Genomic DNA, 17,220 nt, shown 5'->3' on the forward strand with positions numbered 1-17,220 from the left:
CTTGGTTACTATTTATTGAGGCAAAATTTCTCACTGAACTTGGATTTGTAATTGCAGTTAGTCAAGCTAGATAGTGCTTGCAAGCCTCCATCTCTGCCTCCTGAGTGTTGAGATTATAGGTAGGCCATCACACCTGCCAAGTTCTTGCCACTGGTTTTGGGGGTCTGAACTCTGGACTTTATGGTTTCCTGGCAAGTGCTTTATCTACTGAGCCATCTTCCTATTTCCTATCGCAGAAATTAGGATACCCTGAATGAATCAGGCATATTAGTTTGAATAATGATTTCCTAGTGGTCTTTATAAACATGCTACTGGTAATTGTGGCATCTCTTGCCTTAAAAGTTCTTATAGCCTTCAACTATGCCAAAAAAGGTGAGCTCTCACTTCCCTAAGAAGTTAGCAAGGGCTACAGGCTGCTCAGTCAATGAAAGTTTTATCATCTTCCATGCTTATTGTATGTGAGCATGGGGTCAACTTTTCCCAAGATGTATTGAATTGAGTGGGCCATGAAAGCAATCTCAGAACTGAAGGGGATCAGCATTATTCAGGTCCAGCAAGAGAATTTTACAAATCAGAAAGGTTCACAGGAATAGTCAACATTAGAGCTAAAGAAAAACTCTAAGTCACTTCTGTTCGTTTATTTGTAATGCTTTGGGAAAACAGAAGCAAAACACTGTAACTACCTACAGCTAAGCAAGCAAATGAAAACAGTGCAATTCTGGATCAGTAGGACAGAAGAATGCCCTAGATGGGTGTGGTACAGCACACCTGGGATCTAACACCAAGGAGGCAGAAACAAGAGCGTCAGAAGTTCAAGGGCAACTTCAGCTACAGAATGAGTTAGGGAACACCCTGGGCTATGTGAGATTGTGTCCCAGGAAACAAAAACAAAAAGAATAATGCATAGGGAAGGTATATTTCAAACTCAAAATATTAATCAGCACTTTGGCTAATTTTCTCAAGTCTACATAACTTTTATGAGATATATCATTCCTACCAATAAAATGAAGCACCTGGGTCCTATGATTAACAAGAAGAAACAAGTACAGATGTTGAGATGGAAACAGCAAAGAAGAAAACATTACCTTAAAGAAGAAATCTTATTCTGCATTTCCTGATTAAGTTTTAGTTCTTCTCCTGGCCCACTTTCCTTATGAGTGGGCTCTGTAGTCAGCCCTGTCACCCAGCCTGGAAAAATGAATTACAATCATACGTGACTTAGTGCTGAGTGAAATAGCAGGTAGAACCCCTAATTACACCCCACTTTGTCAACCATCATTGACCTAAAAGCCCAGGGCTTCTTAAAATTGGAACAAAAAAAAATCAAGCTGAAAAATATTCACAACATAAAGGAAGGACTCAAGCATTTCCTGGCACTATGTTTTCCTTGAAGTGCTACAGTCTAACAATCCTTAAAAACTTCAGTTTTCAAGTATGGTGTAAGTCAGTACATTGTAGCAAATTCAAATGTAGCTGACAAAGCCGACTTGGCTGTGGCTATTTAATGTCATGGAAATTTGCACTGGTATGACTACCGTGAGAAGTTTTTAAACTTCAAAATTAAATTTTTATATGAAATGCATTAGGCCAAAACGTAGTTTTGGTTTTAGTAAATATTTCCTCTTTAAATTGAACAATATAGTTTAATTTTAAAGGTACTAGAGACAGGCTAAGCTGTCTTCAGGATATTGTTCAAATTTTAGATCTAACACAGGGCCCTGCACATTTGAGGCAATAAAACCACTGAGCTATATCCCCAGCCATTTTTCTTATTTTTTTTTTTTAAATATTACATTTGTTTGGATAGGGAGAGGGGCCTAAAGGGAAACATGGCAGGGCACCTGTGTGAAGGAGGTCAGACGACAAGCAGGAATTGGTTCTCTTCCTCCCAACATGGCATCTGAGGATGGAACTCAGGTGTCAGCCTTTGCAAGCACATGTATTATATACCATATACCAAATCTCTTCTCCTCTTCTCTCCTCTTCTCTTTTTCCCTTCCCTTCCCCCACCCTCTCTCTCTCTATACACACACACACACACACACACGTAATAAAATTAGTCAAAAAACTTTATCAATCTCAGGATTTTTATTATTCTTTGGCTACTCACTATCATTACCTGACCTGAATACGTGGCCAGCACGATTTCATCATAACCATCTTTCCCTACACAGCCACCCTGGATCGACGTGACGCTTTCAGACAGCATCTACAGTAAATGTAAAACCCACTTCATTAATATTTAAATATTTCAAAGACATGTTAAAACAAGCCACAAAATGTTTCTTCTTGTCTCCAGATATTCAGTACATGTTTAGTGTATGCCCGTCATGTGCAGACACTGAGGACAACCTGAACGAATGCTAGAAAGTTCCAGCATTTTTAAATATAGAAAAGAAGATTCAGAATAACTAGTATATTTGTGACAAAACTATATAAAGAAGAGAGGTTTGGTAAATTATATAAACAAAACAGCTAGTAAATTTAATCTAGTCTGTAAGTTTCTTCAGAGGATTTTTATCTTTTTCTCTAATGAAAAAATATTTCACTGCATATTCTTAAGTTAATTTCTAGAATTTTTATCATAACCTTATGGAAGTTATACATAATATTTTAAAATAAACCCATGGCATTTAAAAATCATACCCAGAGCTGGAGAGATGTCTCAGTGGTTAAGAGCACTGGCTGCTTATCCAGAAGTTCTGAGTTCAATTCCCAGCAACCACATGGTGGCTCACAACCATCTACAATGAGTTTTGATGTCCTCTTCTTGCATGCAGGCATACATGCAGATAGACACTCATACATAAAAATAAATAGACCTTAAACAAACAAACAAAAATCATACCCATTGACTCTAAATACCAGAAAAAATTTATATGGGAAATCATTGATATTGAAAATAAGAAACATCAGTTTTAGAATAACTGAATGCAACAGCAATGTTACATTGTTCCTTTCATTCTAAAACTGGTGTTTCAGAATAACTGAATGTAACAGCAATGTTACATTGTTCCTTTCATTTGAAGTGTGTGGGCATGCACGCTCCAGTGTGAGTGTGGACTCAGAAGACAACCCTGAGGAGTCGTTTCTCCTGTCCCACCTTACATGACTAAGGAGACCGAAAGCAGTCTGCCAGGCTTGTGTGGCACCTCTACGCACTAAACCATCTGGCCAGCTGCACCACTTTTAAAGGTCAACATTCTTATTTTCTCTCTCTCTCTCTCTCTCTCTCTCTCTCTCTCTCTCTCTCTCTCACACACACACACACACATACACACACACACCTCCCTCTCCCTCTACCCTCCCCCCTCCCCCCCCATGCTCGTGCATGGTGTATGTCAACATTTATTTTCATTCCATTTTCGCCACATACTTTCATTTTAATATAACAGACTCATGCATTTTAATATAATTTGATGAAATTCCTCTAACATGTTTATATATTTATATGTGTTTGGCGGGTGAGGTAAGCGTACTCGATTGCACCCAAAAAAAAAAAAAAAAAAGCTTGAAGCCTCAGAACATCTCAGAGCCAGAGTTACAGGCTGTTATGAGCCATTGAAAAGCACACTGGGAATAAAGTGTAGGTCCTCTGCAAGAACAGTACTGGGACTCAGTCAGCAAGAGCACCATGACCCTGCTCCTCTCCTAAGAACCAAAGCCACGCTGACCGTCTTTAAAGCAGCCTGCCCTCTCAGACCTCAGTAATGGAAAGCAGTAGCAGGGACACCAGTCTATGAAACAAAACACTGTATAGCAACAAAAGAAGGGAATCCTGTGTTCTGAAGCAGTGCAGATGGAATTGGAAAGCATGTGAATTGAAATAAGCCAGATATAGTACACATGTTCTCATTCATATGGCAAGCATCAGCCTCCGCTCACAGGAGTTAAGGACAGAATGGCGGGTCCTGCAGTTGTTGACGAGTAGGGAAGGGACGAGTAAGAGGAAGCTGGTTAACGAGCATCAATATAGTTATATATGTATCAAGTTCAGACATTTGATTTAGTTTTACTTATCTGTTGAAGTTTTGATAGTGAATCATGACACAGAAAGGAAGAGTGCTTGCCATTGCATAGGGCGACTGCAGGCAGCAATTATCTATCATATGTTTCCAAGGGCTACAAGAAACCATTGTGAGCATTTTCACCCAAGAAATATGTTTAACACTATTTAAACAGTATGCTCGGGAACTGGCAAGATAGCTCAGTGGGTAAAGATGCTTACTGCCAAACTGAAGCCTGGGTTTGCTTCCTGGGACCCACATGGTGGAAAGAGAGAACCGATAGCCGAAAGGTATCCTCTGCCCTCCGCATGTGCGCACTTACAGCACACACACAAATACCACTCCACAAACATCAATATAGTAAGTTATAAATACATGTAATTTAAAATATTTAAAGGGAAAATATTTGGTATCATCACATGATACCACCATTCATATATAGCTTTTGCTTTTATGTGTCAGAAAAGTAAATTAATAAAAAAGATAGATTAAAAATTCCATGTATGCCAGAATGCTTGGCTATATTGACTCTATACCTTTTAATTACATTTAAAATTTCTGAACTAGAATGACTTTATTTCTTCTTTTCTAAGAAAACAGGTCCTTAAGTGTCTAGACGTGAGACTGTAACTAGGAAGTACTTGCTTCAAGGTAGTTTCTATGAAATCCTAACAGTATGGCCTACATATCTATGTTCTTATTACCTTAAAACAAAAATCTCATCAATGAAAACCAAACATATGTTTTCCCTATACTGTGTGGTTATGATTTATAAAAGCTAGAAAAAATATTTAATACCTAATAAATTTAAAATTATATTTAAGAATGACAATGAAAATGGAATTTCTTCTTCGGCTTAAGGGCAATACTCCTCCACTAAACAGGAGAACAGAGTAGAGATTTTGTTATTGGCAACATTTTACAAGTATTTATTTATTCGTTCTGCTGGTCAGACCTAGAGCCTTGAGCACTTTAAGAAAGCATTTACCAATAAGCAGTGTCATGGCCCTTCTTCACTGTTTGAGACAGAGTCTCATTAAAGTTGATTACTCTTCCAGGCAGGCCTTGAATTCCTGATCCTTCTGCCTCAGCCTCTTGCTGGGACTTAGAGGCCTCACCACCAGATTGAGATAGAATAACAACATTTTGTTTTTTATAAAACAATATTGTACCATATTTTTAATTCACCAAAATTCAAACTATCAACCATCTCTACAATAACTAATGAAAAGTAAGTATATAGTCTTTGTTCTGTTTATGCTTCTGGTTTATAGTATTAGGGGCAGAACCAGGACTTTGTACACACTAGGCCAGTCCTCCACACCCAGCTACCACTCCAGACCCCACACAAATCTTTCTAAATGAACGTACCTGATCAAATCGTAGCACAGGTTCATTTGTATTCTCAAAACTATACACTTCCACCATTCCATCATCTCTCCCAACAAGTAAATCTTTCACCCCATCACCCATGATATCAAAGCTGTCAAAACACAAGATACCTATAAAAAGAGCCAGTTATTATATGAGATGCAGTAGAGTATAGACATATATTCATATATCTTCATACCACATAGTCATCAAAACTTTATTGTTAAAAAACCCAAAAGAACAACTTTGGGTGTTTCTTTTCTAAAGCTTTGAACACAATTTACACAGCAATGCACCCACGTGCAAACGCCCTTTAGCTCTGACCCTCAGTAGGCCCCAGGCTCTCATCTTTGGCACCTCACTCTCTTCCTGTCCCAAGCACAGTTCTTTACTACTCCGATGCAGTGTTCCAGCACTGCTCACTCTCCGGACGTCCTCCATTTCAGTAAATTATGCCACTCAGCTGCACAGACGAAACAATTCTAGGCTCTGTCTCTAACATCACTCTTTTCCCTCTCTGTATCAAACCCATGGCCTCCACACATATCTCAACTTTCTTGTCTTTCTACTTCCATAATAGGAAGGATGAACCAGGATGCTCTGAACCATAAGAAAACATGGTAACCACAACAACTTCCAAGTGTTCTCTCTGTTTCCAGCGTGGCTGTTTCTTCCCAAATCCATCTGACTGTGTCTCACCTTCCACAGACAGTCCTCCCAGGACTAACCACTGCACTCTACCTGAAATGCCCTGGCCCAAGTCTCCACGGACCTACCATTTGTCTTGCTCCTGCATCTTCTCCTCAGGCCACACTGCTGCTCAGCCACACTAGTCTTTTGGTTGTCCTCCAGTGAAGCTAGCTCACCTCTGTCTCAAGGGCTTTGCAATTATTGTTTTTCCTCCTCTTAGAATATTCTTTCCCCAAATCTTCTCAGCTCAAATTTGCCTTTCCTAAAGCACCTTCTTCCTCTGACCACTGAGTCTAAGAGGAACTGTGGCCACTATCCCTCTACCATACACTGTACGGTGTTCTCTTCAGGTGACTGGGGCAGTGGGCACACAGAGTCATCACCTGTTCTCTCTCTCCCACAGTACGGATTTGCGAAGGGATAAATGAACAGATGAACAAATATCCTGTCATATAAAGAGCCAGCTCACTGGCTGCCAAGTTGGGTGTAAATTTTTGGAAATCTATAGTCTTTAAAAATTGGAATAGTTTCTGACCCAGTACTCCATTCTTCATATCCTAAATTCCAATTAACTCTCCATCCCAGTTAAAATGGGGTTTAACATGGACTAAAGGGTATTAACCTCTATGTCTATCCCAAACTACAAGTAGCATTTCTTATTTTAAAAATTACATCTATAGTATAACAGTTGCCATAACCAAATAGTAGGTAAATCAGAGGTGGTTCTGTAAATCACTAAGCCTGCTGTCTAATATAAGTAAATCAAACAGAATACAGTGCACACTCTATTGTACTAAATTACTGTTGACAGTTCATAACCCGAACTGTGTGGAAGCCTACCTCCCCGCTTCTTGTCATTTCGAATTTCCCATTTGTGTATTGGTTTGGATGCTGTGATCTGAATAAGCCCAAGTCTTCCATCTGATGTGCCAAACAGAAGACCTTCTCCAGAGTCACCTAGTTAAAATTAAAACAACAAAAACATACAAATACCTTAAAATTTTTTAATGTAAAAATCTAATTTTTCAAATGCTACATTAAGGGAAATTTTTAAGGAAAAATATTAGGTATATATGTACCAAAACATCACAATACCATTCACATGTAGTTTTTTTGTTTTTATGTATAAAAACAAAAAATAAACTTATAAAAAATAGAAAAAGATTCCATATATGCCAGAATATTGACTCTATACCTTTTAGTTACATTTAATTTTTCTGAACTAAAATGACTTTATCTAGCATTTCTTCTTTCTAAGAAAGCTGGTCCTTAAGTGTCTAGACTTGAGACTATTGTTACTCCTCTGCTTTGAGGTAGTTCCTATGGAGTCCTAACAATAGGACCTTCATGTCTATGCTCTCATTAAGACAACAGTGTCATCAAAGAGGACCAAACATGTTTCCCCTACACTGTGTAGTTATGATTATAGAAATTAGAATGAAATAGTCAACATGTAGTCAAAGTAAAGCATATTCCCTATAACTGATTTCAAGATGAGGAAGCTCACTGATTCATCACTCATAACTGAGCAGGAAGAGAGTGGAAGAGAACAAACTACCACACTGTGTAACAACCCTTCTTAGACTTCCTCTTTGCATGCATGGCTCTGTGAACACTGAATGTGATTACCGCCATCTCCATTATGTAGTGCTAAGACGGTGGGTGGACCAGGAACCTCGATTTCATATGTCACATCAGATCCCTAAAGAAAAATAAGAATTTTAAAAACCAAAAATAAAAAAACATTCAAAAGAATATGGGTAATGATTAGACACATCAATATCTAAACATATAACTCATAAAGGCAAAGTAAAAGTTTTTTAAAGTAAAAGTGCTTTAAGAAAGTATGTTATAAAAATGAATGTGTTTGTCAGTAATTTTGTATATATTAATACACTGGAAATGAAATAAGTATGCCAAGGAGAAAAATACATAATATAGTCTATAATTTCAATAGCTTTCAATTTTTAATTTTGAACTTTATCAGAAAAGAAAACCCATAATTAATGAGATCCAAAGAGCAAACAACTCAATGAACTTCTAGACAGAGGAGTCATTTATAATATGTTGCTTCTCTGCAAACCAGACTGGTGAACCCCTTTCAAAGCTTTCCAGGAACAAGTGTCATTTCTTCTGTCTTCTCTGGTATTAACTGGAGTTTAACATAAAATACCTTCAAAACTCCGAGCATTCCCAAAGCTGCTCGTAAGAAAATTCTGGCTTTGACTTTTGGTATTCCCCAAACTTACAGCCGCAAAGAGGCAGAATCATCTACTACTTAGCTAAGAAAACAAGCTGGGACCTGGTATTTGTTTTGTTTGTTTGTTTGTTTGTTTTCAATTTTGCCACTTACATAATTCAGTAAATTTACCACTTACAAGATTTTAATTCAGATTTAGAACACGGAAAAAAGGCATATGTATCTCCTTTATTAATCATTTAAAAATGTATAGACATCTACAAGTAAAAACGGAACACCCATAGTTGTAAGAGGCAGGTTCAGAGGCTGGAGAATTCTCAGAGGCCAGAAAGGAGAAATGAGCACAGCAGAAGGAACAAGTTCTGTCCCTCCTTTCACGGGTCCTTGGTGATTTATTTTTTAAAATAAGAATGCAGGCAGGCATGATTGCACACACCTTTGACCCCAGCACTTGGGAGGCAGAGACTTGTGGATCTCTGTGAATTTGGGCCTATCCTGGTTTACAAAGTTCTGGTCCATACAGGAACTACATGGTAATACCATGTCTAGAAAAAAGTAAAACGATAAATAAGCATATAAATAATTAAGCAAATAAACAAAGAAAGAAAGAAGGAAAGAAAAGAAAGAGAGAGAAAGAAAGAAAGAGTACAGATAGTCTCTTACGAAACAAAGCAAAATCTAGAAATCAGCTAGGTAAATTCTAGCTGAATACCTGCCCATTCCTGCTTTGGATGTTTTGAAATGGGATCTCTTATATCCTGGGCAGGTCTCAAACAATTTCCTACAAAGCTAAGGACGATGTTGATTTTCTGATTCTCCTGCCTGCACCTCCTGTGTGCTGAGATTTCAGGCCTGTTCCACATCATCAAGTTTATGTCGCACTGGGTTTCAAGCATGTTAGGAAAACATTCTACCATTTATCTATGCAATGAATTATTTACTGAGTAATTTATTCCATATGTGTCTAAATGATTAATAAATTCAAATTATTTGTCACCTCCTCTTCTACCCAATGTTTCCCTTTAGTTTTTGAGGACTAGAAAAGTACTGAAGGAGCAAGTGGGGACCATGTGGACACTAGTTATCCGCATCAAAGTGCCCTATCTGACAGTGGGCATGCTGGACTGGGGATGGGTGAGCTGAAGGTAGCCATTTCCCTCTCTATATATATTCTAAAAATGTTCAAAAGATTTCAACACATTTGCCTGAAATAAGATAGAAATTATCAAATGTAAAAATACTTTCTCACATTCAACTTTACATAGGGTACTTACAGTAGGAAGCATGAAAGTAACCTTAAAGCATATGGCACTCATAATAATTTACTGGATAATGAAGAGTGCTACAAATTCAAAGGGCATCACCTGTAAGACTCGGAGTACCCTGTCCTGGCAGGCCAACACCGGTGTCAAGCGAGATAACCGTTCCACGGGAAGGCAGATGACGTCGTTGATTTTGTCCCCAGAAAGGTAATAATTTTGGTCTTTGCAGTCACAGTAGTGATTATAGATGTAGCTCGCACTGAGAAAGAGGTCAGAGCCAGATATGTACCTGAAGACATTAAAATAGTAATTTAGGACATTCACATTTTAAAGCACAGGCAACTGACTTTTAGAGTTGAAAACAGTTTGCTTACATTGTATAAAGGTATGTTTTTTACATTTCCCCCACTCAATCTCTATACCCCCTCTCTCTTTAAAGACAGGTTCCAGAGCAGTTCTAGACTGTCCTTGATCTCACCCTAATAGCTGAGGACGACCTGGGAACCATTATCCACTTATTCTACCGGCTAAGTGTGGGGTTGTAGGTACAACCCATGACGCTTTAATCTTTAGCCATTTGATACAATCAGCACTTCAGATTCTGAAAACTGCAAATGAGGACTGTAAGTTAAGCTTCTCAACAAAAGGCTCAGAAAAACTAAGAACAGGTATCTTAATTTGTTTGGTTTTTTAAAACAACATCAAAAAAGAAACTTTTTAAATGCGTACCATTTGCCAAGCACTGTTCTAATTGATATACCCAAATTAGCACATTAACACTCAGAACCCTATAGAATGTTGTTATTCTTTTTATAACTGAATAGCAAAATGTTCCCAGGACTAATGGTTCATACTGTAAATGAGAGACTGTAGGTGGGATAACTTCAGCTCCAGAGTTAGCTTCACTAATGTGCCTCGAAAAGGACATTCCAGTTGACTTTAAAGTAAATGATGAATGATGGAAATGTTTTCATTAGAATGTTATCTTGGAAATACGTTCCTTTACAATGGGTTTTAACAAAGTGTAGCTAATAATCACAGCAAGTTTCAAATTCTTGATCTACAAGGTCATTTCAAACACATATATTTTTCAAAACCATTTGAAATCATTTTCACTTGTTGCTGTCGAATTCTTGTCTCACTTTAAAAGCCAGACTTTTAAAAGTCCTCACAGTCAAGAGAAGTGCCATGCATTGCACAGAATGACACATAGCATCTGTCCACTATACAGAGACGCTGTGAATTAACAGTGTCCAAACCAAGCCTCTGGCTACATCACAGTAAAAGCCACTCCTAGTTACTCTGCATATTAAGTGTGAGGGAGGCTATTGCTATTAGTCTTCCCAAGAAGTTCTTGGGTTAACAGAGTTTAGAGAAGAGGAGAAAGGAAGGGGAACATGAGGGGAGGGACAGTGTGTGGGGAGGACCTGGAGCGGGAGAAAGCAATTGGCATAAAAAGTAAACAAATAAATAAATAACAAATGAAAAAAGGGAAGTTAAATGAACTTTATGGCCTCTCTAGCCCCCATGGCTCAAAAACTAAAATTTTTGGTCAGGCGAGATGGCTCAGAAGGTAAAGAGCTTGTCATGTAAAGTCTGATGGCTTGAATTCTCTCCCCAGAACTCACAGAAAGGTAGGAAAGTCACTCTATGAAGTTTTCTTCTGCTCTCTTCCCATGAACCATAGCAAGACAGGCTCATCTCTGTCTCTTACCCTCTTCCCCCCCAACCCCCACTCAACAGGAAACAATAGTCTACATTTTTAACTGTGAAATTTCACATGTCAGGAAGCCTTGTATTTTCCACATAGTCTTACCTAATTCACCAGAAATGACAGCCATTAGTGGACATCAACTTTAGGCCGGGTTTTGTCTCTTAAGCCCAGGTATGACTCTGCTGTAGCCCATATGGATAGTGAATCCATTATACACTCCAGATTAGCCTTCCGTTTGTGAGAAGCCTCTGCCTCAGTCTCCCAGGTATGGGGATGACAGGCATGAGCCACCACACTCAGGGACCAGTCACCTGAGTGTGACTTTAACATAATGTCCTTAGCTCAAAATCAGAACTACCAAAGACACTTGAGAAACAGGAAGCTGTGCGCCTAGGTTGTTTTTTTTTTTTTTTAACTTTTTACATATACCTTATCATTATCATAATCATAACTGAACCAGACAGTGAAAACTGAATACTTCAAAATAATTAGCAGAGAGGTTTCAGAATGTTCCCAACATAAATTATGTCAGAGGTGCTGAATATGCTAATTACTCCAATCTGATATCACACACCATACACGTATTAACATCACTCTGTGACTTACAAATGCACACAATTACTATGTATCTATAAAAAATATATAATATATTTTTAAAAGTTCTCACAAAACAGAAAGTGAATGTGAGTACACACACACACACACACACACACACACACACACTATGAAATTGAAAACATTTCAACAGCCAATCAACTGTGTATTGATTCCAGGTTTTGACTAATGAAATGCCTGTAGCCAATTTCCTTTTCCGAAAAAACCTACTAATGCATACTAACTTAATGTGATGTTTTCCCTCAACCCACTGTGCTATAGATACGTACATAAACATGAAGGAGAACAAAAACATACATAGCTTTAATGCTTTCGGTGAGGTTTGTTTCAAAAGAGAGAAACTGTTTCCCTCTCTTCGTAAAGCCTCTAATCTCAGACCCTGCAGCAATGAAAATTTTCTCCTGAGGTGTGTTAAGGGCCCCTCCTAGTTCCAGCCTCGAGATCTTCTGCCCTGGTAAAGTCTTGAACACTGGCTGCAAAAATCAATTGGGGAAAAAGTTAAGTTTACAAGTTATTTCACTGTAAATATTTTCCTGTACTACAGAAGCTATGATTTTAAACTAATGTTACAAATTTTTTCCACTTCTATATTTTAGGAAGACATTAACTTAGGAGTACCCAGCAAGTAGTGCATCTATCTTTTGGAAAACCTGCTGCCTAAAACAGCTCCACTCACCACGGCCTCTCCTTTCTTCATGCCGAAGCATGCCACTACCCCATCTTGATCTCCAATAACCACCTGCAAGACATGGGTTCAGAGTCTAAATTTACTGTTATGCTAAAATTTTCATCACTGCCTTCAGATTACACACTACAGGAATACCCAAAAACCTCATCAAACTTAAATATCGCATCACAGGTTATAGTTATCTAAGAAAGCGACTTGAAGATCTTTCTCTATTTTCAACTATATGTCCACGTAAACTGACTGAGTTTTTTCCTATGTATTGCAACCAAAACAAAACATCACAACAGACTGAAAGCAGAGAAAACAAAAGAGGCCACCTACCTTGGCTTATGAAACACATTTAAGAATTTGCAAAAATATAACATAGTATCGCTATTATCTCTTAAGTTATGCTATTTTGAAAATATACTTTTAATAAAAATATGGTTTTCATGTAAACATGATGAATTTTAATATTTTAAGAAGTTCTGAGATTTAATTTTCATATCGTAAGTACTGATATTATATACATAAATATGTTCTTTCAGATTCTCAACAATTTAAATGGTAAACTTTTTGAGAAGTGCTATTATATCTAGAATATAATAAACAATAATCTTGATTTATTATTCTTGAAATTCTGTTTAAAATGTCAGATTTCTCTCACATATTTAAATACCTTATTTGTAAGAACCACCCTTATTCAAATCACTTCAAAAATGCAGCCAAACATCAAATAATGTATTTAAGTCGATTTATCAAGAAAAAGTATCTTGTAATTCATTTTGATAAATGTTAACATATCAAGACAGTATATTTACTTTGCAACTATTAAAATACTACAAAATAATTCGTTTTGTCTATAAGAAGTCAAGCTAATACAAAGTTCAACATTTAAAACCAGTAACTCAATAAGAGAAGATTTAAACCAGGCATAATTGCTCATGTCTATAATCTCTGAATTTCTGATGCTAAAGTAGGAAGATCAAGAGTTCAAGGCCAGCCTCAGCTACATCAAAACCTGTCTCAAAAATAAAATAAATAAGTAAAAATAAAACAACAAAATAGAAAATTTAAAGGAATTATTTTATCAATGTTCTGTTGTAGTATCCACTTCTTTTTCCATATAATACACAGCCTGATACACAGAGTGAATTATTACCAAGAATGGAGTGTTTTGTTTTGTTTTGTTTTCAGCACTAGGGACTAACCTCGGGGTCTTGAACATGCTGATCAGTCTCTATCACTGAACTACAACTGAAACTCACAATGTATGACTCTTATCAAGTTCTCTTACACAACTTATTACTTGTATGTAATATCCGTGTCCAAGAACACAACTTTCTGTAAACACTGGCTCCTACTCCAACTTTGTTCATTTCCATCTTAACATCAGCACCTGTTACACCCCAAGGTACCAGTAAGGAGGGCAACGTGAGCCTGTCCTGTCAGGCAGAAGACGGACAAGTCAGCATCTACAGCACCTTTTGCGTAGCTCTTTGTCTTGAGGTAGGAAGCAACTTCATAGTCTTCTGAGAGGTCACGCCCACCTAAGGAAACAACCGCCAACTAGTGAATGGTTTTGGATATACTGTAATTTGAAGTTTTTACATTGGGTATTTAAGAAGAAGAGACCAGATCATGGTGAGTTTTAGGTTTTTTTCTTTTTCTTTTTTTCTTTTCTTTCTTTTTTTTTTTTTTTTTTTTACTGAAATTCATATTCTTATCAGTTAGCTTGTATCTTATTGAAATATGTCAGAGAAAGTCAAAATACAGGAAACAACACAGAACGCTAAAAAGTAATTGTGTAACATTACTGGCAAGGAGTTTCAGAAAATAACTTCAGAAGCCCTTCCCAATTATTAGTGATTGAAAATAGAGGACTTTTGCTGAAAAAAAAAAAAAAAAAAAAAACCTGCTGACATAATAAAATTCCAGTGTAAATGACCATGACTATTTTACAAAAGGCACAGGGGATGAAAACAGAGGACTTGTTCAGCAGAGGTGACTGTTACCAGAACTTAAAAACAACCAATCATAGGAAAAACACAAGTAGTGCAGGTATGACTTTATTCTGAATTTTTAGGTACGATGTTAAAGTCTTAAGCAATCCATTTAGTTTGACATTGTCAAGTGATTTGAACCATAGCTTGGGGAAGTTGGACATGGAGACTGTAGATCCTATCCATCCAAGCTAATGGTGAAAACCCAAACTGGGCTTCAAAGAGATGGTGACTAATTGGACAGATCCAAGAGGTATTAACAGGATGTAGCTTCCATAAGACACTAAAGTGAACTATCTGGCCCAATCCCCTGGGAAACTAAGCGAATGTTTATACCACGAAGAACTCTTAAGAGATGGTTAAGAGGGATGGAACAAGCCATGCACCAAAGGAATACCCGCTCTGGAGTCCGCTTTGATTTAAACAGCAACTACGTAATTTGTTACTACGGGGCAAAGTATTTACCTTCTCTGGGTTCCTGATTCTTCACTTGCACTAACTACCTGGTGGTATATTTTTGTGATGATTTAGTAAGCTTAATAGGGTTGTGATGGTTTACTGAAATATATAGCTAGTGTGGTCAGGCCCAGGGGGAGTGACAGGGCAGTCGAGACCACTGGGACGGCTGGGACACCCCCAGGACCCGGGCCTGAAGGGACCCGGGCTTCCCCAGGCCCACGTCTACCCACAAGGGCGCCCGCCGACCGGTTTACCTGGAGATAGTCAGCCCGGCTTAAGGTCAGATCCATGGCGGCCACACGGTGGGGCTGGACCCGCTTGCCAACGTGGAAGCTTTCCCTCGGAGAGCTCACCCCTAGACGGATGAGCGGGCCTGCGTCAGGGCAGCAGCGCCCAGCAACGCCGGCTCGACACGTGACCAGTCTTAGCTCACTGTGAAGTCCCGCCCTCTCCCGGAGAGCTGCACCGGGAAAACTGGGCGGAGGGAATGGTCCTCAGACGCTGGCCGGTTTCCAGGGCAACCGGGGAGCGTTCTCTCTGGACCGCTGGGCCAGTGACCTGCATGGAACTTCACTCTGCATGCACGTTCCTTCAGATCTGAATGAAGCTTTCGAAAAGCGACTATTTTGTGCCTTGTTCTACTCCTAGTTCTTCGTTTTAGGCTTTGTCATACAAAATTTTCCCTCAAAGATTCATTTTTATTTTGTGTGTATATGAACACTGCCTGAGGTATTTATGTGCATCACATGCTTGTTGCCTTCTAAGGAGGCCAGGGCCTTGAGACTCCCATGTGTTTGCTGAGAAACAGAATCTTGGGTCCTGTGCAAGAGCAGCAAGTGCTCTTAACCATTGAGCACACACATTTTAAAACAACAAAACTCACAAACTGTATTTACGTAGTTATGTAGTGCGTGCGTGCGTGTGTGTGTCTGTGTGTGTGTGTGTGTGTGTGTGTGCGCGCGCGCGCGCGTGTGCTGCCTGGAAGTGATTATTCTGTTAACAGCCTTCAGATGAAGATGTAGAACTCTCAGCTCCTCCTGCATCAAGCCAGCCCGGATGCTGCCATCTTCCTACCTTAATGATAATGGACTGAACCTTTGAACCTGTAAGCCAGCCCCCAATTAAATGTTGTCCTTATAAGAGTTGCCTTGGTCATGGTGTCTGTTTACAGCAGTAAAACCCTAACTAAGACACCAGGTGCAATCCTTCCAACTGGTATGGACTAGAATTATGAGCAAAAATAAACAAGTTTTTTAAAGTTAAAAATAGAAAGAAAAAAGGAGAAAGAAGGAAAAAGGGCAACGAAAAGTCTAGACAGAGATCACTGATGAGACAAAAAAGTAAAAACTTCAAAACAAACAAACAAGCCACGATTCCAACAGCACAACAAAGACGTCATTCCAGCCAGGTGCAGTAAAGCACCCCTGTAATGCCAGCTACTCCTAGGTCTGGGTAAGGCAGTCATTGAGTAAAAGCCCTGGGTAACATGGTGAAAACCTGTCTTTAAAATAAATAAATAAATAAATAAATAAATAAATAAATTTACAATATCCTTTTGTCACAAAAATTTTGAACAAATCTAACTGTATAAAGAATGTGTGTGCTGGGGCCAGAGAGATGGCTCAGTGGTTAAGAACACTAGCTGCTCTTCCATATAACCTGTGTTCAATTCCCAGCACCCACATGGCAGCTTATAACTGTTTATAACTCCAGTTCCAGGGAATCTGACACTCACACACAGCCATCCATGCAGACAAAACACCGACGTATATAAAATAAATAAAAAAAACCATGTGTCACCATAAAGGTTATATAATACAAGTCCACAGCCAGTGTCAAAGTGAAGGGGGAATCTGAAAGGATTCCTCCTAAGATCTGGAAAAAAATAAGAGCATCCCCTTTTGCCACTCTTAATATAGTGCTGGATTGTGGAGTAATTAGGAAGAGAAAGAAATAAAAGTATATGAATAGAAAAAGAAGTTACGTTGTCTCTGCAGATGATATAAACTATACATAGAAAGATCTAAAGACCAGCTAAAAGTGTTAGAACTAATAAATTAAGTCTGTAAAATTGAAGTGTACAAAATTAACATATAAAAATCATCATTTTGCGCACCAAACTTTCTGAGACAAATTTATTTAATAAATAAATAAATAAATAAATAAATAAATAAATAGTCTAGCAGTTCTGGAGACATGGCTCAGTGGTAGACTGCTTGCCTCGCATTCACA

At 38.3% G+C, this 17,220-nt stretch overlaps 1 protein-coding gene across 1 annotated transcript in view; it reads right to left on the minus strand.

The window, feature by feature from the left end:
- Positions 1-15,495, minus strand: part of Bbs7 (Bardet-Biedl syndrome 7) — a 34,586-nt gene extending 19,091 nt beyond the window's left edge. The window contains exons 1-10 of the mRNA XM_034499796.2: positions 15,243-15,495; positions 14,011-14,076; positions 12,536-12,598; positions 12,157-12,332; positions 9,633-9,819; positions 7,698-7,770; positions 6,909-7,025; positions 5,379-5,509; positions 2,125-2,209; positions 1,086-1,188 (exon numbers count right to left, since the gene is read on the minus strand). Coding sequence (XP_034355687.1) covers positions 1,086-1,188; positions 2,125-2,209; positions 5,379-5,509; positions 6,909-7,025; positions 7,698-7,770; positions 9,633-9,819; positions 12,157-12,332; positions 12,536-12,598; positions 14,011-14,076; positions 15,243-15,278 — 1,037 coding nt within the window. The 5' untranslated portion in view covers positions 15,279-15,495. The remainder of the gene's footprint in view (positions 1-1,085; positions 1,189-2,124; positions 2,210-5,378; positions 5,510-6,908; positions 7,026-7,697; positions 7,771-9,632; positions 9,820-12,156; positions 12,333-12,535; positions 12,599-14,010; positions 14,077-15,242) is intronic.
- Positions 15,496-17,220: the final 1,725 nt, after the last annotated feature.

This window comes from Arvicanthis niloticus, chromosome 4 (assembly GCF_011762505.2).
Source record: "Arvicanthis niloticus isolate mArvNil1 chromosome 4, mArvNil1.pat.X, whole genome shotgun sequence".
Lineage (NCBI taxonomy): Eukaryota > Metazoa > Chordata > Mammalia > Rodentia > Muridae > Arvicanthis > Arvicanthis niloticus.